At 42.3% G+C, this 20,124-nt stretch overlaps 1 protein-coding gene across 1 annotated transcript; it reads left to right on the top strand.

Moving 5' to 3' along the window:
• Nucleotides 1-13,114: 13,114 nt before the first annotated feature.
• On the top strand, nucleotides 13,115-18,319 carry LOC145988953 (uncharacterized). Its single transcript, XM_083124256.1, has one exon. The coding sequence runs from the start codon at nucleotides 13,115-13,117 to the stop codon at nucleotides 18,317-18,319; it is 5,205 nt and encodes a 1,734-aa protein (XP_082980382.1).
• The last annotated feature ends 1,805 nt before the right edge of the window (nucleotides 18,320-20,124 follow it).

Here is a 20,124-nt window from a genome sequence, read left to right as displayed (position 1 = left end):
AATAACGTAATAACGTTGTCTTTAATAAAAGTACACAATGTTATTCTGATACAACAAAACACAACTCTCTACATAAACCGCGGCCACACTGCAAGCAGAAGACGCTCGCCGCAAGCGAAGGTGCTGCCAGTGTTTCGGTGGGGCACCGCTCTATTCACTTGGCTTACGGGAAGAAACCGAAGTGCACACACTTTCTCTTCTATACGCTCTGCTATAGTACTGATTGCAAATGTAGCTGTATCGCTTATGTATACTTATTTTTTTTTCTATTCTAATGTGATCGCTTTTGCACAAACAATGAAAGACTCAATAATATAAATATCTCGAAGTGCACGGCCCTGTGCGGTGGCACGCATCGCACATCACTAAAGCTCTTTTCCAGTCTTACGGCGGGCTCCCTATAAGCTGACAAGGGAAGTGAGCAACGGGGAAGTGACCAATCCCGAGCGATAAGAAAGGTAGAAGAACGACGTGGTTCACGTAGTACTTTTTTCCACCGCGTCGTGTTTCTCGGCGCCACTGCTGTTGTCTGGTTGGTCTGCGGCGAATTACCCACTTCCCTTGCCAGGACCAGTGTTGCCACATGAAGGGAAATTTCCCTTTTGCAGGGAAATTATGATAGAATTTTTAGCCAAAAGGGAAAAGGGAATTTCGATTAAAAATACTACAATTTCAGGGAAATTGTAAGGCATCTGACTACATTACTACAGTTAATGTTAAGTTCCACTTTCATTTTTTCTGCTACCTTGAATATAGCCTGTATCTATTTATATTTCTGTTAAGTACATCGCTTTTCTGCACTTTCGGATAATAGTAACGATGAGGATTAACGATTAAATGGATTCCTGACCAGGATCCAAACCTAGGACGTCTGGGCAGGAAGCGATGAAAGTGACATGTGAAAATTTAACATTTTTTTATTCACACGGGCCTGGACCAATGGAAATAGTACTACTACTGCTTCCACCATCACTAATAATAATAATAATTACAGCTACTGCTACTACCACTAATAATACTTATTATTATTGTATGATTTGCGTAGGTGAAGGGAAAAATTTATCCAAAAAGGGAAATTGTGCCCTCATATTGTGGCAACACTGGCCAGAACTGGCCCATAGACGAGTGGCCGCCGTAAGAGTGGAAAAGACGAGCGTAGTCACTGCTCACTGACAAGGTCTCACTGAGAGGCTGAGAGCAAGAGAGCAAGAGCATAAGAGAGAGGGAAGACTTAGAGAAAAAGAAAGAAAATACTGAAGCAAGAGAAGAGAAGAAAATAAAAACGGACAGAGAGAGAGAGAGAGAGAGAGAGAGAGAGAGAGAGGAGGAAACAGAAGGAACGAAACATGTAGGCTATGGAAATATAAAGGGGGAAGTGAAATAGAAAAGACAAAACAAAGCGAAAAACAAGAAAGATAATTTGGGAGGAAGAGGATGACGCAAGGTCGAAAAGGGAATGCTTTGGCAGAGGACAAGGATATTTTCCTACTGGCACGTGAACGCATGTTGTCTATTCCCTTTTGACCTTGAATTTTGGCGCTGTTTGAACTTACATCCAAGGTCTTCTAGATTCTACAGCTTTCTTTTCTATCTTGTCTAATATATAAAAATGGGTGTATGTGTCTTTGTTCCTGCATAACTCTCGAACGCCTGGAGCAATTTTAAACCAAACTTGGAACACGTATCACTTGCAATCTCGAAAGAAATTCTGTGGGGGTAAGACATACCTGGTACCCCTAGGGGTGGGGATGGGATCGGGTAACATGTAAAACGACCGATATTAGTGTGGAATCCATAGTTTTCGGGGTCGCTAACATGAATAGTGACACTCCCAATGCCGTTCAACTCCAAGACACCCCTGGCACCCCTAGACGGGATAGGGGTAACATGCAAAACGACCGATATTAGTGTGGAATCCATAGTTTTCGGGGTCGCTAAGATGAATAGTGACACTCCCAATGCCGTTCAACTCCAAGACACCCCTGGCACCCCTAGACGGGATAGGGGTAACATGCAAAACGACCGATATTAGTGTGGAATCCATAGTTTTCGGGGTCGCTAACATGAATAGTGACACTCCCAATGCCGTTCAACTCCAAGACACCCCTGGCACCCCTAGAGGGGATAGGGGGTGACATGTAAAACGACCGATATTAGTGTGGAATCCATAGCTTTTGGGGTCGCTAAGATGAATAGTGGCTCTCCCAATGCCGTTCAACTCCAAGACACCCCTGGCAATCCTAGGGAGGGGGTGGGAAGGGGGTGACATATAAAGCGACCGATATTAGCGTGGAATCCATAGTTTTTGGGGTCGCTAAGATGAATAGTGACTCTCTCAATTCCGTTCAACTCTAAGACACCCCTGGCACCCCTAGAGGGGATTTGGGGCATCATGTAAAACGACCGATATTAGTGTGGAATCCATAGTTTTCGGGGTCGCTAAGATGAATAGTGACACTCCCAATGCCGTTCAACTCCAAGACACCCCTGGCACCCCTAGAGGGGATAGGGGGTAACATGTAAAACGACCGATATTAGTGTGGAATCCATAGTTTTTGGGGTCGCTAAAATGAATAGTGACACTCCCAATGTCGTTCAACTCCAAGACACCCCTGGCATCCTTAGAGGGGATAGGGGGGTAACATGTAAAACGACCGATGTTAGTGTGGAATCCATAGTTTTCGGGGTCGCTAAGATGAATAGTGACACTCCAAATGCCGTTCAACTCTAACACACACCTGGCACCCCTAGGGGGGATAGGGGGTAACATGTAAAACGACCGATATTAGTGTGGAATCCATAGTTTTCGGGGTCGCTGAGATGAATAGTGACACTCACAATGCCATTCAACTCCAAGACACCCCTGGCACCCCTAGAGGGGATACGGGGTAACATGTAAAACGACCGATGTTAGTGTGGAATCCATAGTTTTCGGGGTCGCTAAGATGAATAGTGACACTCCCAATGCCGTTCAACTCTAACACACACCTGGCACCCCTAGAGGGGATAGGGGGTAACATGTAAAACGACCTATATTAGTGTGGAATCCATAGTTTTTGGGGTCGCTAAGATGAATGGCGACACTCCCAATGCCGATCAACTCTAAGACACACCTGGCACCCCTAGGGGGGATAGGGGGTAATATGTAAAACGACCGCTATTAGTGGGGAATCCATAGTTTTCGGGGTCGCTATGATGAATAGTGACACTCCCAATGCCGTTCAACTCTAACACACACCTGGCACCCCTAGGGGGGATGGGGGTAACATGTAAAACGTCCTATATTAGTGTGGAATCCATAGTTTTTGGGGTCGCTAAGATGAATAGTGACTTTCCCAATGCCTTTCAACTCCAAGACACCTCTGACACCCCTAGGGGAGATAGGAGGTAACATGTAAAACGACCGATATTATACCGCGTTTGTTACAACCTGTCCCGGTTCCCGCGCTAGTTGCTCCCTGGCTTTTCTCGGTGCTGGGGAAAGTCAAAGCCAGGCAGCCAATTCAAATACGCAACGTCGCAACAGCGTCTACGTAAGCGCCTCTCTTCTGGCTTCCATTCGCTCCTCGCTGCCCAGCAGACGATTTTTTCCTCGTTTCTCATTGGCACCGAAACTGTCGAGCGCTCCCTAGCTCGGGAAAGGGGACAGGTTGTAACAAACGCGGTATAGTGTGGAATCCATAGTTTTTGGGGTCGCTGAAATGAATAGTGACAGTCACAATGCCGTTCAACTCCAAGACACCTCTGACACCCTTAGGGGAGATAGGGGGTAACATATAAAACGACCTATATTAGTGTGGAATTCATAGTTTTTGGGGTCGCTAAGATGAATAGTGACTTTCCCAATGCCTTTCAACTCCAAGACACCTCTGACACCCCTAGGGGGGATAGGGGGTAACATGTAAAACGACCGATATTAGTGTGGAATCCATAGTTTTCGGGGTCGCTGAGATGAATAGTGACACTCACAATGCCATTCAACTCCAAGACACCCCTGGCACCCCTAGAGGGGATACGGGGTAACATGTAAAACGACCGATGTTAGTGTGGAATCCATAGTTTTCGGGGTCGCTAAGATGAATAGTGACACTCCCAATGCCGTTCAACTCTAACACACACCTGGCACCCCTAGGGGGGATGGGGGTAACATGTAAAACGACCTATATTAGTGTGGAATCCATAGTTTTTGGGGTCGCTAAAATGAATAGTGACACTCCCAATGTCGTTCAACCCCAAGACACCCCTGACACCCCTAGAGGGGATAGGGGGTAACATGTAAAACGACCGATATTAGTGTGGAATCCATAGTTTTCGGGGTCGCTAAGATGAATGGCGACACTCCCAATGCCGTTCAACTCTAAGACACACCTGGCACCCCTAGGGGGGATAGGGGGTAATATGTAAAACGACCGCTATTAGTGGGGAATCCATAGTTTTCGGGGTCGCTATGATGAATAGTGACACTCCCAATGCCGTTCAACTCTAACACACACCTGGCACCCCTAGGGGGGATGGGGGTAACATGTAAAACGTCCTATATTAGTGTGGAATCCATAGTTTTTGGGGTCGCTAAGATGAATAGTGACTTTCCCAATGCCTTTCAACTCCAAGACACCTCTGACACCCCTAGGGGAGATAGGGGGTAACATGTAAAACGACCGATATTATACCGCGTTTGTTACAACCTGTCCCGGTTCCCGCGCTAGTTGCTCCCTGGCTTTTCTCGGTGCTGGGGAAAGTCAAAGCCAGGCAGCCAATTCAAATACGCAACGTCGCAACAGCGTCTACGTAAGCGCCTCTCTTCTGGCTTCCATTCGCTCCTCGCTGCCCAGCAGACGATTTTTTCCTCGTTTCTCATTGGCACCGAAACTGTCGAGCGCTCCCTAGCGCGGGAAAGGGGACAGGTTGTAACAAACGCGGTATAGTGTGGAATCCATAGTTTTTGGGGTCGCTAAGATGAATAGTGACTTTCCCAATGCCTTTCAACTCCAAGACACCTCTGACACCCCTAGGGGAGATAGGGGGTAACATGTAAAACGACCGATATTATACCGCGTTTGTTACAACCTGTCCCGGTTCCCGCGCTAGTTGCTCCCTGGCTTTTCTCGGTGCTGGGGAAAGTCAAAGCCAGGCAGCCAATTAAAATACGCAACGTCGCAACAGCGTCTACGTAAGCGCCTCTCTTCTGGCTTCCATTCGCTCCTCGCTGCCCAGCAGACGATTTTTTCCTCGTTTCTCATTGGCACCGAAACTGTCGAGCGCTCCCTAGCGCGGGAAAGGGGACAGGTTGTAACAAACGCGGTATAGTGTGGAATCCATAGTTTTTGGGGTCGCTGAAATGAATAGTGACAGTCACAATGCCGTTCAACTCCAAGACACCTCTGACACCCCTAGGGGAGATAGGGGGTAACATATAAAACGACCTATATTAGTGTGGAATTCATAGTTTTTGGGGTCGCTAAGATGAATAGTGACTTTCCCAATGCCTTTCAACTCCAAGACACCTCTGACACCCCTAGGGGAGATAGGGGGTAACATGTAAAACGACCGATATTAGTGTGGAATCCATAGTTTTTGGGGTCGCTGAGATGAATAGTGACACTCCCAATGCCGTTCAACTCCATGTTCATTTTACACTATAGTTAGAATTCATTATATTCCTGTCTAATACAAGATTGGGATAAATAAAGACCCGGGCAACGCCGGGTTTAAAATAAAATTCCTATAAGCAGAAGGCAGAGAAGTCATTCACCCAGCTTTACAAATGTCCCTTCAGAGGTCTCTGTACTTGAACACAATTTAAACGTTGATAATGAGCGTCATTACCATAGTTATTTACACGATTTCTTCCGTTCTTTTTGTAGAAATGATCAAGCTTTTAGGCGTTTACATCCCTACCTATGCGAGTGTTACACTTCATTAATTGTTTGGCTGGGAACTGAGCAACTTCCTTGTGTTTTACTTCACTATTCCTTCAATTGGAATTGCTTTTTTTTATGTATCGAGTGTGAGTATAAAGTGTGCTAGTGTGAGTTAGATGTAATGTAAGCAACGCATCGGTAACTCGTTACTTTTTAGAAACTTACCTTAGTATCACTTTACCAAATTTAACTGAGTAATCGTAACAGTACTTTTGTTACTTTGCATTAACTTGATCAATTCAGTAGTCGATTGATTTATTTGGCAAGACGAAACATGCATGCTTCGTTCAGTAGTTTTCTAACTTGTTGCATGCAACTTTATACTGGGGACAACATACACTACAGGGAATGAACGTGTTACTTGTGTAAAAAGTAACTTTACTCATTGTATGACAACGTAACGGGAGCGTGTTACTTTTGGAAACAAAATAACGGTTAGTGTAACGTGTTTCTCTTTTGAGCAGCTTACCCAGCTATGGACATGATAACGGGTTGTTTTGTTATTCGTGTAGAAGACGAATTGAAACGAATTTGCTGCTCGCAGGAAAATATACTGTGTAATTTATACAGCGCAATTTAGATGTACGTTTGGTAAAATTAGAAAAGTTTGCAGTTGAAGAATTATAATGACTAATTACATGAAGTAGTAGGAAATTCTACCTAAAAACAATCGAATAATGTCAATGGAACTGCGCCTCGGACAAAAAATGTATAAAGAAGAAAATAACGTCACTCTTAAGCGAGAAGAGTTCCAGGATTTATCCAGAATTTTCCATCTGGGAGATATAAGGTACTGGCAACAGTGATTCAGGCCATTTTAATCTGAGGGAAAGTACTTAAGTATTAAGTATTTATTGCTCATCTCGTGTGCGAGCCATCGGCTGTGCGCACTACATACGTATATTCTTATTACATAACTATGATCTTCCTGCAGATTACACTTTCCATTACATTCCGTATAGATGATAACATAGCAGTTCTGGTTGTTGTAACTGACGATTGATTCGAACACACTTTCCAAGCTTATGTTGCGTAGCTTCTCCTCCTGCAGAAAGCGCGTGTCCTGACATAAGAATAAATGTTCTGGGCCATCATCACCATTGCATAATACGCATTTATATCTCCCTTCCTAATTTTTTACTGTGTTGCGTCTCCACCCCCCCCCCCCCTAGCCTCATCCATGCCAACCCCCTTTCTTGCCACCATGCTCACCTTCCTGATGTACGCTACTTGTCCCCATACCCGTGGTCCCCTTCTTTGGAACTCGAGCGATCTCTTTGTTTCATATTCCGCTATTATTTCCTGCCTATCTATATCCTCTAATCTTTGTTTCACTAATTGCTATGTCCCCTGGTCGACGTGTCCCCCCTCCCATATCCATCCCAGTCCAATTTCGTATAGTTTGCCTCTGATCTCTTTCGCCCATGTTCCCATTTCCTTCCCTTGTACCTGTTGCATCAGCGCTTGCCCTTTTACCGAGTTCTCCCTTCTCGATATTAATGTTGCCCAGTATTTAACCCTTCTCAACATACCCCACGTATTCTCCCTTACCGGTCCAAGTTCCGCAGTTTGCAGTGCTCATGCTGATACGCAAAGCCCTCTTGTAAAATGTGCATTGGATTCTGTTTAGTACATGGCTCCCCTTTGCTCCCCATATCTCCCTCCCGTACCCTATTAACCCTATTAATAATGTACGATACAGTTTTTTTACAAAATGTATATCATATTTCTCCAATTTCCATACTGTCCGCATTATTTCATTTGTTATTGCCCCAGTCTTTCCTTGTACCGTTTGCATATGACTTGTGAAAACTAGTCCCAAGTATTTTATTATTTTTACCCTTTCCAATTCTTGCCCTCTGAAAGTCCACCTTTCGTCTTTTCCATATACATATCCGTTCTTGAACACCATATTTTTTGTTTTTGTGAGATTTACTTGCACTTTGGATTCTCTGCTGTATTTTCCCAACCCGTGGAGAGCCCTTTGTAGGCCGGCATTTGTCTCTGAGATCAGAACCACATCATCTGCGAACAAGAGCGCCGGTACCCTTGTCGTCCCGACCTTGGGAGTGTCGGCTTGTTCACTCTCTATATACGCCACTATATCATTTATATAGAGAGTGAAGAGCAGGGGTGACAGAACACATTCTTGCTTTAACCCCGCTTCCGATTTTCGTATCTCTGTCACGGCATCCACTTCACACCGTACACAGAATTCTAGCTTTGAGTATATTGCGTTTATCATCATGGCCGACATTCCCATTTCCCACAGTTTGTCCCGAAGTTTTTCTCTATTTACAGTATCGAATGCCTTTTGGAAGTCCCTTCCCTCTCTCTTTCTTCAGTTTTTAAGAAGGGATTGGTTCAGGGTGTTGGGGGTTGGCGCTTGGCCTTGAGCCGCCTTTACTCGCAGGACACGGTAACGAAGCTGGAAGTTTACGTCCAAAGTTGAATACATACAGGTGGGCCATGTGGAGAGTATAGTGGTATTTCTGTATCGTTATAGATGTAAAGAATAACACGGTACAGCCTTGACTTTCGCCACCCAGCAAACAAGATAAATGTATGCTCTTTTAGCCCAATAATGCATGTAGTGTGACTGCCTCTACACTCATTTTTATTCTAGCGCCGTCTTTGACAGGGTGTAATAGAAGACGGAATGATAAATGTCAATGGAAAATGATGTAATGAAAATGTAAAATATACTACATGAAAAGTAAGAAAGTATTCGTTAACTATGCAAATTAATAGGGTGACCAGATTTTCTGAGACGAAAAGTAGGACATCTGTGGATGCATTCTGGCGGATTGCAGCTATAACTAAAAGAGCACAGTGTCAAGTTCCCCCCCTCCGCCCTTTGGCAAAGGAAAAGTCGTGCTGCTTGCTTGTCTCCTGAAATATTACACAATTTTTCTTCTTGATTTGATTTTTGTTATTAAACGTCGCCTTCCTCTCGCTTTTGGCTAATTGCATCAATGAATATGTGCGATGATATTCGATTAAATTCACGAATGGACACACACAAAAAGCATCCATGCCCAGGCCGGGATTCGACCCCAGGACCCCTGGCGTCCTAGCGTTCAACAACTCCGCCACGATGATCATCCCTCCTTTTTCATTTCTCTCTTTTTCGTTCCTCGTCTTGCTTCTTAATTTTACACATTAATCTTCCTATCTCTCCATGGACGCCCGCAGGATTTTTTCCAGGGAGGGGCAAGGAAGGTAATTTTTTTCCAGGAGGCACATTTTCCCCAAAAATACAGTGTTGTTCCCTAAAAAAAACATTGCTTAAATTTGAATTTATGGTGTTCATGCAATAATTAACACATATTATTGTGAATGAAATGAAATTATATGTGTGAAATACATAATTTTTGGTTGACTTTCGTTTTCCAGGGGGGGCACGCCCCCCCCCCTTGCGAATGCCATGTATCTCTCTCTTTCTTACTGGTTTTTTGTGCATGTCTCCTTTCTTACCAAAAAATAATATTAAAATATTTATCGATATTGAGAATATATTTGTCTCCTGCCCAGCTGCAGTAATGATCTCTTCAATGTCTTCAATTTATCAAAGCGCCCCTTCATATACAGGGAGGTTATTTCAGTCGTTCACCGCCAGCGTGACGGCCGTTCCGCGGACTCTTCATGCAACAGGTCCCGGCAAATTGCGTTCAGGAAGTCCGTAACAGAAACCGCTTGTTTTGTAATGTTTCCACTTTTCACAATTACAGTTACAATTACAATTGAAATAAGCACGTACCTTGTCGCAATGATGCAGGAAAAGGTGTCCTCCCAAATACAAATATTTCTGGCACCTTATTTCTGACATCTAATCTTAGATTAGTCATCGCTACTTTATTCTCAGTTGTCGCGACAGCGCCTGCAGCTTATCGGGGGTTGGGCGAGTTGTCAGCCGCGAGAGGGCGCTTCATACTGCACGTGTCGGCAGTGATGCCAACCGTAGGGACATGTCCCTACGCATAGGGACTTTTCACTAAATTTCGCCCGCGTAGGAACGTAGGGACAGATTTTGCCAAATGAGGGAAAACGTAGGTACTTTTTTCAATCTTGGTAAATTACATTTTATGAATTAGTTTATCTGGATACTTTAGCGAGGAGGAGAAAAAAGAACTAACTAACAGATCTCCATCAGAATTTTGGAACATGTTATCGGTTACCAAAAACTTTCAAGGCAAGTTCCTTTTTGAAAACATTTCCACTCTCGCGAAAATAGTGCTAACATTGCCGCATTCTAACGCGGAAACGGAAAGAATATTTTCAATGTTAAGTGATACAAAAACAAAAAAGGGAAATAAAATGGGACCAAAATTGTTAAAGAATGCAGGAAATACAGCATCACCAACCAACATCTATCTCTTCACAGCAGCAGCATGTATGACTTCAAATAACATAATCAACAGTAAACGACTCAACGTTATTCATTAGGGGTGTGCTGGATTCTTTACTTTAAAAAGTCGTTAATTCTCGACGTTTTCTGCCTTGTAAGTTTCTGGAACTTATCGAAAGTTGTAAGTTTTTATTCTAGAAATGCAAAAACAATCACTTAAAGTGAAAATGACTTCTAAAATTCGAGATTTCCAGTGCTTCGGGAAATTTCGAACATTTCCCGTCCAGAAAATTTTCCGACTTGGTCGGGAAATTGCAAATTTTTCAGTCCCGAATGTCGGGATTTAAAAAAATTACCGTCCCGATCCCGTCCCGACCCAAAACATTCTGTCCAGCACACCCCTATTATTCATTAAGGCAAGAATTTACAATACCGGACCCTTCTGTAATTTCTATGCTACGTCTTATACTCACGAAATAATTATTCGTGATTATTTATCTCAAGTTAACATGTTGGGGTGAGGGGGAAAAAATGTTCATTAACGTGTAGAAGTTGTAAAATAAGCTTTTCAATTCTCGCAATGATTCTCCGTATACAAGTATGGTAGCCATATTTGTTGATATGAACAAATTAAAATTAGTTACGCTGTCTACAGCGTTGCCACACTGTTGATTTCATACTTGGAGAGCATGGATCGTGTAAGAATGGCGGAAGAGAACAGTAAAAAAGTTGTTAATGTTGTACAGATTGTTAGGTGGAGTGTGCAGGAGGATGGCTGTGGGCTAATTAATAAACTTATGGATTTCAGTATATTGCCCAAAGAACGTGCTTACATGTGACAGCGACAATCACGATGTAGAAGAACTGATTTGATTACAGGTAAATTTGGCAACAGTACATCAATCAGAAAATTGCAGGATACGAAAATGGCGTCTTCGATGATGAACGTTTGCCGTTAAAGTGCTACGAAAATAATATTTTTTATCGGTTCGTAATCACAATTACCGCAAAACCATTCAGGAATAGCCCCACTGACCATTCTCGGTAAGTTTAGGTTAAGTTAGGTTAGGCAAACATAGTTAAAATTTGGGCTCGAAAAAAACATGCACGGGTAGCCCAACAAACCATTGACGGATAGCCCCACGAACCATTCAGGTACGGTTAGGTTAGGTTAGGATAGGCAAACATAGTTAAAATTTGGGGTCGTAGTAATATCAGGAATGTATATTTCGTTTTTTAAGTATTGGAAACACAAAATCTTCCGGTAAATAATGAGCAATCGTGCCGATCGCGGACCACTCAATGTCACTTATTTTGCAATTTCTACACGTGACCCCCCAAATTTTAACTTCAAATTCGTGATTAGGAGGCCTCAATTAGTGAGTATGCGAAATATTACAAAAAATCGGGGAGAGGTCCTGTATTGTAAATTCGCTCCTTCATTAATTGTGGAAGCACCGAGCAGAAAGATTTGGTAAGTAAATGTGTATATTTTATCTTCTGTTTGCATGCTCATGAGGTGTTTTTTTTTTAGTCACTTTACTTGGCGTAGGGACATTTGGTCAGTTGTAGGGACATTTTGACTACGTCTGTAGGGACATTGCCGAAAAATGGTTAGCAACACTGTCGGCTACCAGACTCAGTGTACGTTCATGTTCACTTCTGTTCATTTATCAGTACGCGTGTTGCTTATACTGTGTTATTGTAATGTGCTTACTCGTGGCCAGTGCTTTATTGTGTGTTAATTGTTATTCATTCATTACTTATGTCGTTAAACAAATATAGTCTTGAACATAGAGTTTTTATGTACGATAATTACGTGAAAACGAATTCTTGCAGAAAAGTGGTCAGGGATTACGATAGACAGGATCTCTTGAACCTAAGAAACGTGTTGTATTGCTGTTGAAGGAAGTCATTTTCAACATCTCTTATAACACAGGAGGTTAGTGATCATCATTATTGTTTGGGACAGATTAGTGTATGTATTATTATTTGTGTTATCAATGTGTGAAAATTTGTATATCTTAAGTATTCATTATACTTGTCGCCACTAGGTGGCAGGACAGTGCAGACTCTGCTTCGGAGACTGTGCAGGGCGTGGTACATATCGGGAAATACCCGCACTGAACGAGAGAACAGCGAGAGACATTGCTACACGGTGGTCGACTCCATTCCAATGTAGTCCAGTGTCAGTGTACATTAAATAGTGTATATAATCAGTCCAGTGTTTAAATAAGAAACGCAACATTTTATGGTCCTCCGGGCCGGATTAGTTTATCGAGTGAACAATCTCTGTGAGATATGACGTGTTACGCATCAGAACAAACGTCTCAACTCGCCCGCCATGGAAAGAACGAGTGTTTTCGCGCGGTATCGAAGTGACTTTGTATGCAGTGTTCCAGTTACAGAAGTGTACTGACATTCGTACTTACGTCAATATATGGTTGCATGTTATGTGCTCAATCGTAGAACTTTTTGTGTCACAGTACTTATTACGTATTACGTGTAATTTTCGATCACAACGGTTAAGCGTGTGGTTTGAACAGACATTCCGTATCGTTATCGTGCGCACGTCGAATGTTTTGTTATAAGACCGAGTTATACACGGTTGTATTCAGTGGACAATAAGTTATCTGCTACGATAACTCATCACGGGACTGAGTATCATAAATTTGGACAGTTTCAAGCATCCACTACAGTATCCTGCTGTCGGCTGAAGTGACGTCATCGCCAACACCCAGGGAAGCTTCAGGTCAAGGTCAGTAGTTAGCTAGGCTCGCACCATATTTTGTTTACTCTTTCCTCACGTACTATTTCGTACATATCTTGCCCTCTTTCCTTCGCGATGGATGAAGAAGAGAAAAGAGTGTTGATACGTAGGAGAGCTGGATTTAGGGGCCAGTTAACACGAACACAAGCATTTGTCAATGCCTTTGAAGATACGGGGGAAGTTCAAGAAGTAAGGGTCCGTTTACAGAATTTAACACCTTTGTGGGAAAAATATGATGAAGTTCAAACACGTTTAGAAGTAGAAGATATAAACGAGAATCACGAACCTCACAGGGAGGATTTTGAAGAAGTTTACTACAAGGTACGGGGTAAAATGGAATCCATTATAGAGAAACATAAACAAGCACAAGCTGCACCTACAGATGGATCGGATGTTGTAAACAATGCTTCATCATTAGGCACCAAGCACATCAAATTACCCACGGTATCTTTACCCACGTTTCACGGTAATTATCAGGATTGGTTAGCATATTCAGATGCATTTCAGGCTATGGTTCACACAAATGACAATATTCCTAAAATACAGAAATTCCACTACTTGCGTTCATCATTAGAATCTGAAGCAAGAACACTTATCGATACTTTGCCCATGACTGATTCAAATTACGATATTGCATGGCAATTGTTGAAAGATAGGTATGAAAATAAACGACTGATAGCAGCAAGTCATGTCAATAACATCTTGCATGTGAACGCAATTAACAAGGAAAATGCCACAGAATTACGTCAGTTCATCAATGACGTCACCAGTAACTTAAATGCTCTTCGAGCCCTTGAATTACAAACACCGTTAGAAGATGTTATTTTGATACATCATTTTTTGGCTCAACTAGATTCTCACACAAGAAGGGAATGGGAATTAAGCCATACCGATCAGTCGTTCCCTACACTAAAGGAACTGTTCACCTTTCTAGAACAAAAATGTCAAGCTTTGGAATCAATGAAGTCTGTTCACGTAAACAAAAATGTCAATGAACACAAGGTTAGCCCTAAACAGAAACACATCCGTCAGTCAAATTCTTACCTGACAACTACAAATACACAATGCTATTTCTGTAAATTAGCACATTCCTTATATTCATGCAAGTCTTTTGCAGGCGCAAGTCTGAAGCAGAAACAAGAGTGTGTGCGCAACAACAAACTTTGTTATAATTGTCTCAGATCGAATCATAATTTTAGGAACTGTACTTCAGGTAATTGTAGACGCTGTGGATTGAAACACAATTCACTGTTGCATCCAGACGAAGGCGGTAAACGAGGAGGTGCTCTAAGGCAAGACCAACCAAGGAATGACTCACCAGACACGAGGAATGAAGCGGCAAGGACAACTTCAGTACAATCTTCATACTGCACATTTAAGAGTAAACCAAGATCACACGTTCTGCTATCAACAGCTTTAGTAGAAGTCATCGATTCTAGGGGACAGCCACATACATGTAGAGCTCTCCTGGACAGTGGGTCTCAGTCAAATTTCATCAAGGAAGATCTTGTCCAGAGACTACAGTTGCGAAAGCAGAAAAATCATATTCCAATCAGAGGAATCAATAATGTTTCATCGGAAGCTAAGCACAGTGTAGACATTCAGCTGCGCTCAAGAGTGTCAGACTTCCAGACTTCACTTACTTGTCTGATACTCCCACGCATCACAGGGAACGTACCTTCTCAAGTTATTCATCATGAACATTGGAAGCTACCAACCGACATTGAGTTAGCAGATCCAGATTTCTACAAACCAGAAGGGATAGATCTACTAATTGGATCGGAACTTTACTTGCACTTACTTCTTCCTGAAAGACAAACGAGAGATGAAAACTATCCAGTTCTTCAAAATACTGAATTAGGTTGGATTTTAGCTGGTCGGATGGAACAGCCTGTACAACCTAGTACACCCACAGTAGCATGTTTTGTACGCATGGAAGATAATTTGGATTCTCAATTACGGCGTTTTTTCGAGTTGGAGGAAATGTACTCGAAACCAAAAACAGCTGAAGAAGTAGCTTGTGAAAACCACTTCAATCAACTCACCACCAGAGATGAAACAGGGCGTTTCATTGTTCGTCTCCCATTTCGATCAGATCATACAGAGCTAGGACATTCATACAACCAGGCTTTATTCAGATTACATCAGTTAGAGAAGAGGTTTCAACAACAACCAGAGTTGAAAGAGGAGTATGGCAGAATAATCGAGGAGTATGACATGTTGGGACACATGAAGCCAGTACAACCAGATCCAAATGAAGCTGATGACGTGTCATACTATTTACCACATCATCCAGTATTCAAACCTAGCAGCAGCAGCACGAGGACCAGAATTGTTTTTGATGCATCAGCAAAAACAACAAATGGAGTCTCATTAAACGATATACTGATGGTCGGTCCAACTACACATGACGATCTTCAGTCTATAGCTCTTCGCTTCAGAACGCACAAGGTTGTATTTACGGCAGACGCCGAGAAGATGTTCAGACAAATTCTGATTCATCCAGATGACACTAAGTTTCAACGTATACTTTGGAGAAAATCTACAGATATGCCAGTACAGACGTTCGAGCTCACAAGAGTCACATTTGGTTTGGCATCATCACCGTTTTTGGCGACTAAAACATTGCAGCAGTTAGCTGAAGAGGAAGCAACCAAGTTTCCGAATGCATCCAAAGTTTTACAACGAGATGTTTACGTTGATGACCTTCTCACCGGAGCCAACAGTATTGAAGAAGCTAGACAATTGCAAGGAGAACTAATCGATTTACTGAATTCAGCAGGATTCACTTTGAAGAAATGGTGTTCTAATCATCCAGAACTTCTTGAAGCAGTACCAACTACTCATAGAGAAATGCAACTACCATTTCAGTTCGACAAGGGAGCAAGCGTTACGGCTTTAGGCCTCACGTGGGATCCAGTCACCGATAAATTGCAAGCAAATAACAAGGAGATAGTGTCATGTTTTGAAGACAACATCACTAAACGACAAGTAGCTTCTATTGTCGCATCAATCTTTGATCCTTTGGGACTAGTGAGTCCAATAGTAATTTCTTACAAGATATTTCTACAACAATTATGGTTCCATAACATGGAATGGGACGATAAGTTACTAGATAAACTCAACATGGAGTGGAAACGTTTGTTTCAACAGTTACCAAACATTAATCAGATACAAGTTAACAGATTTGTGCTAGTTCAAGGAAAAGTGGTTGACATTCAACTCCACGGATTTTCAGATGCATCGCAAGTTGCATATGGCTGTTGTTTGTATCTTAGATCAACAAATGGAAATGGTGAAACCACTGTACATTTACTTTGTTCACGTTCACGTGTGGCACCTATAAGAAGGATCACTCTTCCTCGTCTTGAATTGTGCGCTGCTTTGTTGCTGGCGAAACTAACACACAAGGTGTTACAACTACTACAATTGGAAGTCAGTAGAATCAATCTATGGACCGATTCGAAGATCGTACTGGCGTGGCTAGCATCACCTGCAAGACGATGGAAAACATTTGTAGCGAATAGAGTTTCACAAATTCAAGAATGTTCTAAGCCTCAGTACTGGAAACATGTAGTGTCAGCACAGAACCCCGCAGATTTAATCAGCAGAGGGACAAATGTAGACTCACTACACACCTCTCAAATGTGGTTTCATGGCCCTGATTGGCTATCACTTCCAGCAACAGCATGGCCTTCGAGTCCAACATCGTCAAGGGAGGATGACTTCGAACTCGACGAACTTGAAGAACAAAGAACAACTACAGTAAGTCTAGTCACAAATGCACCAACGATAGAATTTATCAGCAGATTTTCGTCGTTATTGAAACTTCAAAGAGTGATTGCATATTGTTTGAGATTTCTACACAATGCGAGGAACAAACAAGAGAAACATATAGGATCATTGTCAGCAAGTGACTTAAGATCAGCATTGCATACTTGCATTAGAAGCATGCAACACGAAGTTTATGGCAAGGAAATAAGAGAATTGTCTTCTAACAGTCAGGTGTCAAAGGATAGTCAACTTTCAGACTTGCATCCTTTCCTAGATGACAAACAAGTACTCAGAGTTGGAGGAAGACTTAGGCACTCACAGCTCCCATATGATAGCAAACATCAAGTAATATTGCCACCGAAGCATCATTTAACTGAATTGATCATTCTTTCAGAACACCACAGGCTATTACATGCAGGACCGCAACTCCTTATATCTTCATTACAACAGGAGTACTGGATACCAAGAGCCAGACAAGTGGTCAGAGCTATTCTGCATAAGTGCCTCATTTGTTTCAAATTAAGAGCATCTATTTCCAACCAACTCATGGGACAATTACCACCATCCAGAATACAGTCCACTAGACCATTTCTAAACACTGGAGTTGATTACGCTGGACCAATTATCATCAAGCCGTCAATCACTAGAAGCAAATCAAGGTTGAAAGCATATGTAGCAGTATTTGTATGCTTTGCCACCAAGGCCATACACCTAGAATTGGTCGGAGATCTCAGCACCAAGTCATTCATTGCTGCTTTGCGAAGATTTACGGCACGCAGAGGAAAATGTTTGAACTTGTACAGCGATAACGGAAGAAATTTCGTCGGTGCCAATCGTGAATTACAAGACTTGAAGAATTTATTCCAATCATCAGACTTCAGCAAGTCTTTAGAAGACCATGCAGCTCAGGAAGGATTCAAATGGCATTTTCTACCACCCAATAGCCCAAATATGGCTGGACTTTGTGAAGCAGGAGTGAAGTCCATGAAGCATCACCTGAGGAGAATCGTAGGGAACTCTGCTCTCACTTTCGAAGAACTTGAAACACTCTTAGTTCAAATCGAAGCCTGTCTTAACTCCAGGCCCCTCACAGTAATGTCACATGACCCTACAGATCCCAGTTTTATAACCCCTGGCCATTTCCTTATTGGTGCACCCCTAACTAGTTTTCCTGAGCCTAGTCTGACTAACATCAAAGAATCCAGTTTATCCAGATGGCAGAGATTGCAGCAGATGTACCAACAACCATGGGACCGTTGGTCAAAGGACTACTTGCATTCCCTGCAGCAGAGGACCAAGTGGAACACCCAAAGGAAGAATTTGGAACCAGGAACAGTGGTCTTAGTGAAGGAAGATCACCTACCTCCACTTACATGGAAACTTGCTATAGTTGAACAAGTGCATCCTGGTGCGGATGGACTAGTGCGTGTTGCAACTGTTCGCACTTCGTCTTCAACTTATAAACGTCCAGTTAACAAACTAGTGCCTCTTCCAGTAGATCATTAGTGGTACTTTTGTTGATCGACTCGATCAAGAGGGGGGACTATGTTTGGGACAGATTAGTGTATGTATTATTATTTGTGTTATCAATGTGTGAAAATTTGTATATCTTAAGTATTCATTATACTTGTCGCCACTAGGTGGCAGGACAGTGCAGACTCTGCTTCGGAGACTGTGCAGGGCGTGGTACATATCGGGAAATACCCGCACTGAACGAGAGAACAGCGAGAGACATTGCTACACGGTGGTCGACTCCATTCCAATGTAGTCCAGTGTCAGTGTACATTAAATAGTGTATATAATCAGTCCAGTGTTTAAATAAGAAACGCAACAATTATTATTACTTTTAAATATCATTTTACGCTTTCGGTTTGCTTTATGCGCCGGGATGCTGTCTTCCCTTTCTGTCAACTGAGGATAAAGTAGCGATGTCTAATCTAAGATTAGATGTCAGAAATAAGGTGCCAGAAATATTTGTATTTGGGAGGACACCTTTTCCTGCATCCGTGCGACAAGGTACGTGCTTATTTCAATTGTAATTGTAACTGTAATTGTGAAAAGTGGAAACATTACAAAACAAGCGGTTTCTGTTACGGACTTCCTGAACGCAATTTGCCGGGACCTGTTGCATGAAGAGTCCGCGGAACGGCCGTCACGCTGGCGGTGAACGACTGAAATAACCTCCCAGTTTTAGTCACCAGTCCGTACCTTTGCATATCATATCATGAAAAATATAAGCTTTACAGTAAGAATAAGGCTGCGAGCAAAGCGAGCGTGGAAATTTTAAGATCTACAAGTATTTCTTTGCAAACTAACAATACTATTAATTTAAAAGGCACTAACAGCTTCACAGAGATACACAATTCGTCTGGATGTTTTGCAGGACATTTTGCAGAACGCTGTTGAAAAATAAGGCATATTTGGTTCTTTGGAGTAGCATCGCAGACCGCAGGACATGACCTTAAAAAAAATGACTGTCCTGCGAGAATCAGGACGTCTGCAGTCACCCTAAAATAAATGTAGTCTTGTTTTAAGATTTAGAAGAATTGATGCATCAAGTTTAAAAAGCACACCATCACAGTTACAAATAATAAGCATGTTGTTTGTTGGGACAGTAAGAAATTTAAGTTTTAACGTTTTTTTTAATGTTTGCTTAGCAGTACCTCGATGGTAATATTAAGCAATGTTAGTTAGCCAGTGTTGCAGACTGTTTATTCCATTCCCTCATTGTTGTAGCAATGAATGTGTGAGTGTTGGTTTTCTGCGTTGGGTTATTGAGAGTGTTGTTCTTGCAAAAGTCGTGTTCGACCTATGTATTGCCAGAACAGGCCTTGCCAGATGAGTACATGGACGTCCGGAAAGGGGGAGGGGGAGCCGCTCCTTGGGAAATGAATGTCCATCTATAATTTAATTTCTGTCACAATAGTATTACTGTTAAGTAAGTTCGTTGAAGGAACATGATAATTTCAGACTAAAACAGTGTTTTATAAGGGGGCATCACAATTATGGCGAAAAATATGCCTCCTTTTCCCCCCCTCCTGGAAAGAATTCTGCAGACGTCCATGGATGAGTATGTACAGTCACGGACACTTCTGGATTGTAAGAATTCCATTGAAAGTCAGTGGAATCGTTACAATCCAGAACTGTCCGTGACTGTACAATTGTACACAAAAGCAAAACAATTACTTGATAAGCCAATGCGTTGACTTAGGAGGATGCTTTTCCCCACTTGACTATAGGGATAGTACTCCTGTCTCGCCTCGTGTGCGAGATCTGCCTCGTTCTCGTCTCGGTACTATCTCGTCTTTTTG

This window comes from Lepisma saccharinum, chromosome 6 (genome assembly GCF_977018435.1).
Source record: "Lepisma saccharinum chromosome 6, izLepSacc3.1, whole genome shotgun sequence".
In the NCBI taxonomy this organism is placed as follows: Eukaryota; Metazoa; Arthropoda; class Insecta; order Zygentoma; family Lepismatidae; genus Lepisma; species Lepisma saccharinum.
This window is presented reverse-complemented; position numbering and strand designations above follow the sequence as displayed.

Coding starts and splice junctions, on each gene's coding strand:
- LOC145988953 (XM_083124256.1), top strand. CDS start 13,115: ATGGATGAAGAAGAGAAAAGAGTGTTGATACGTAGGAGAGCTGGATTT.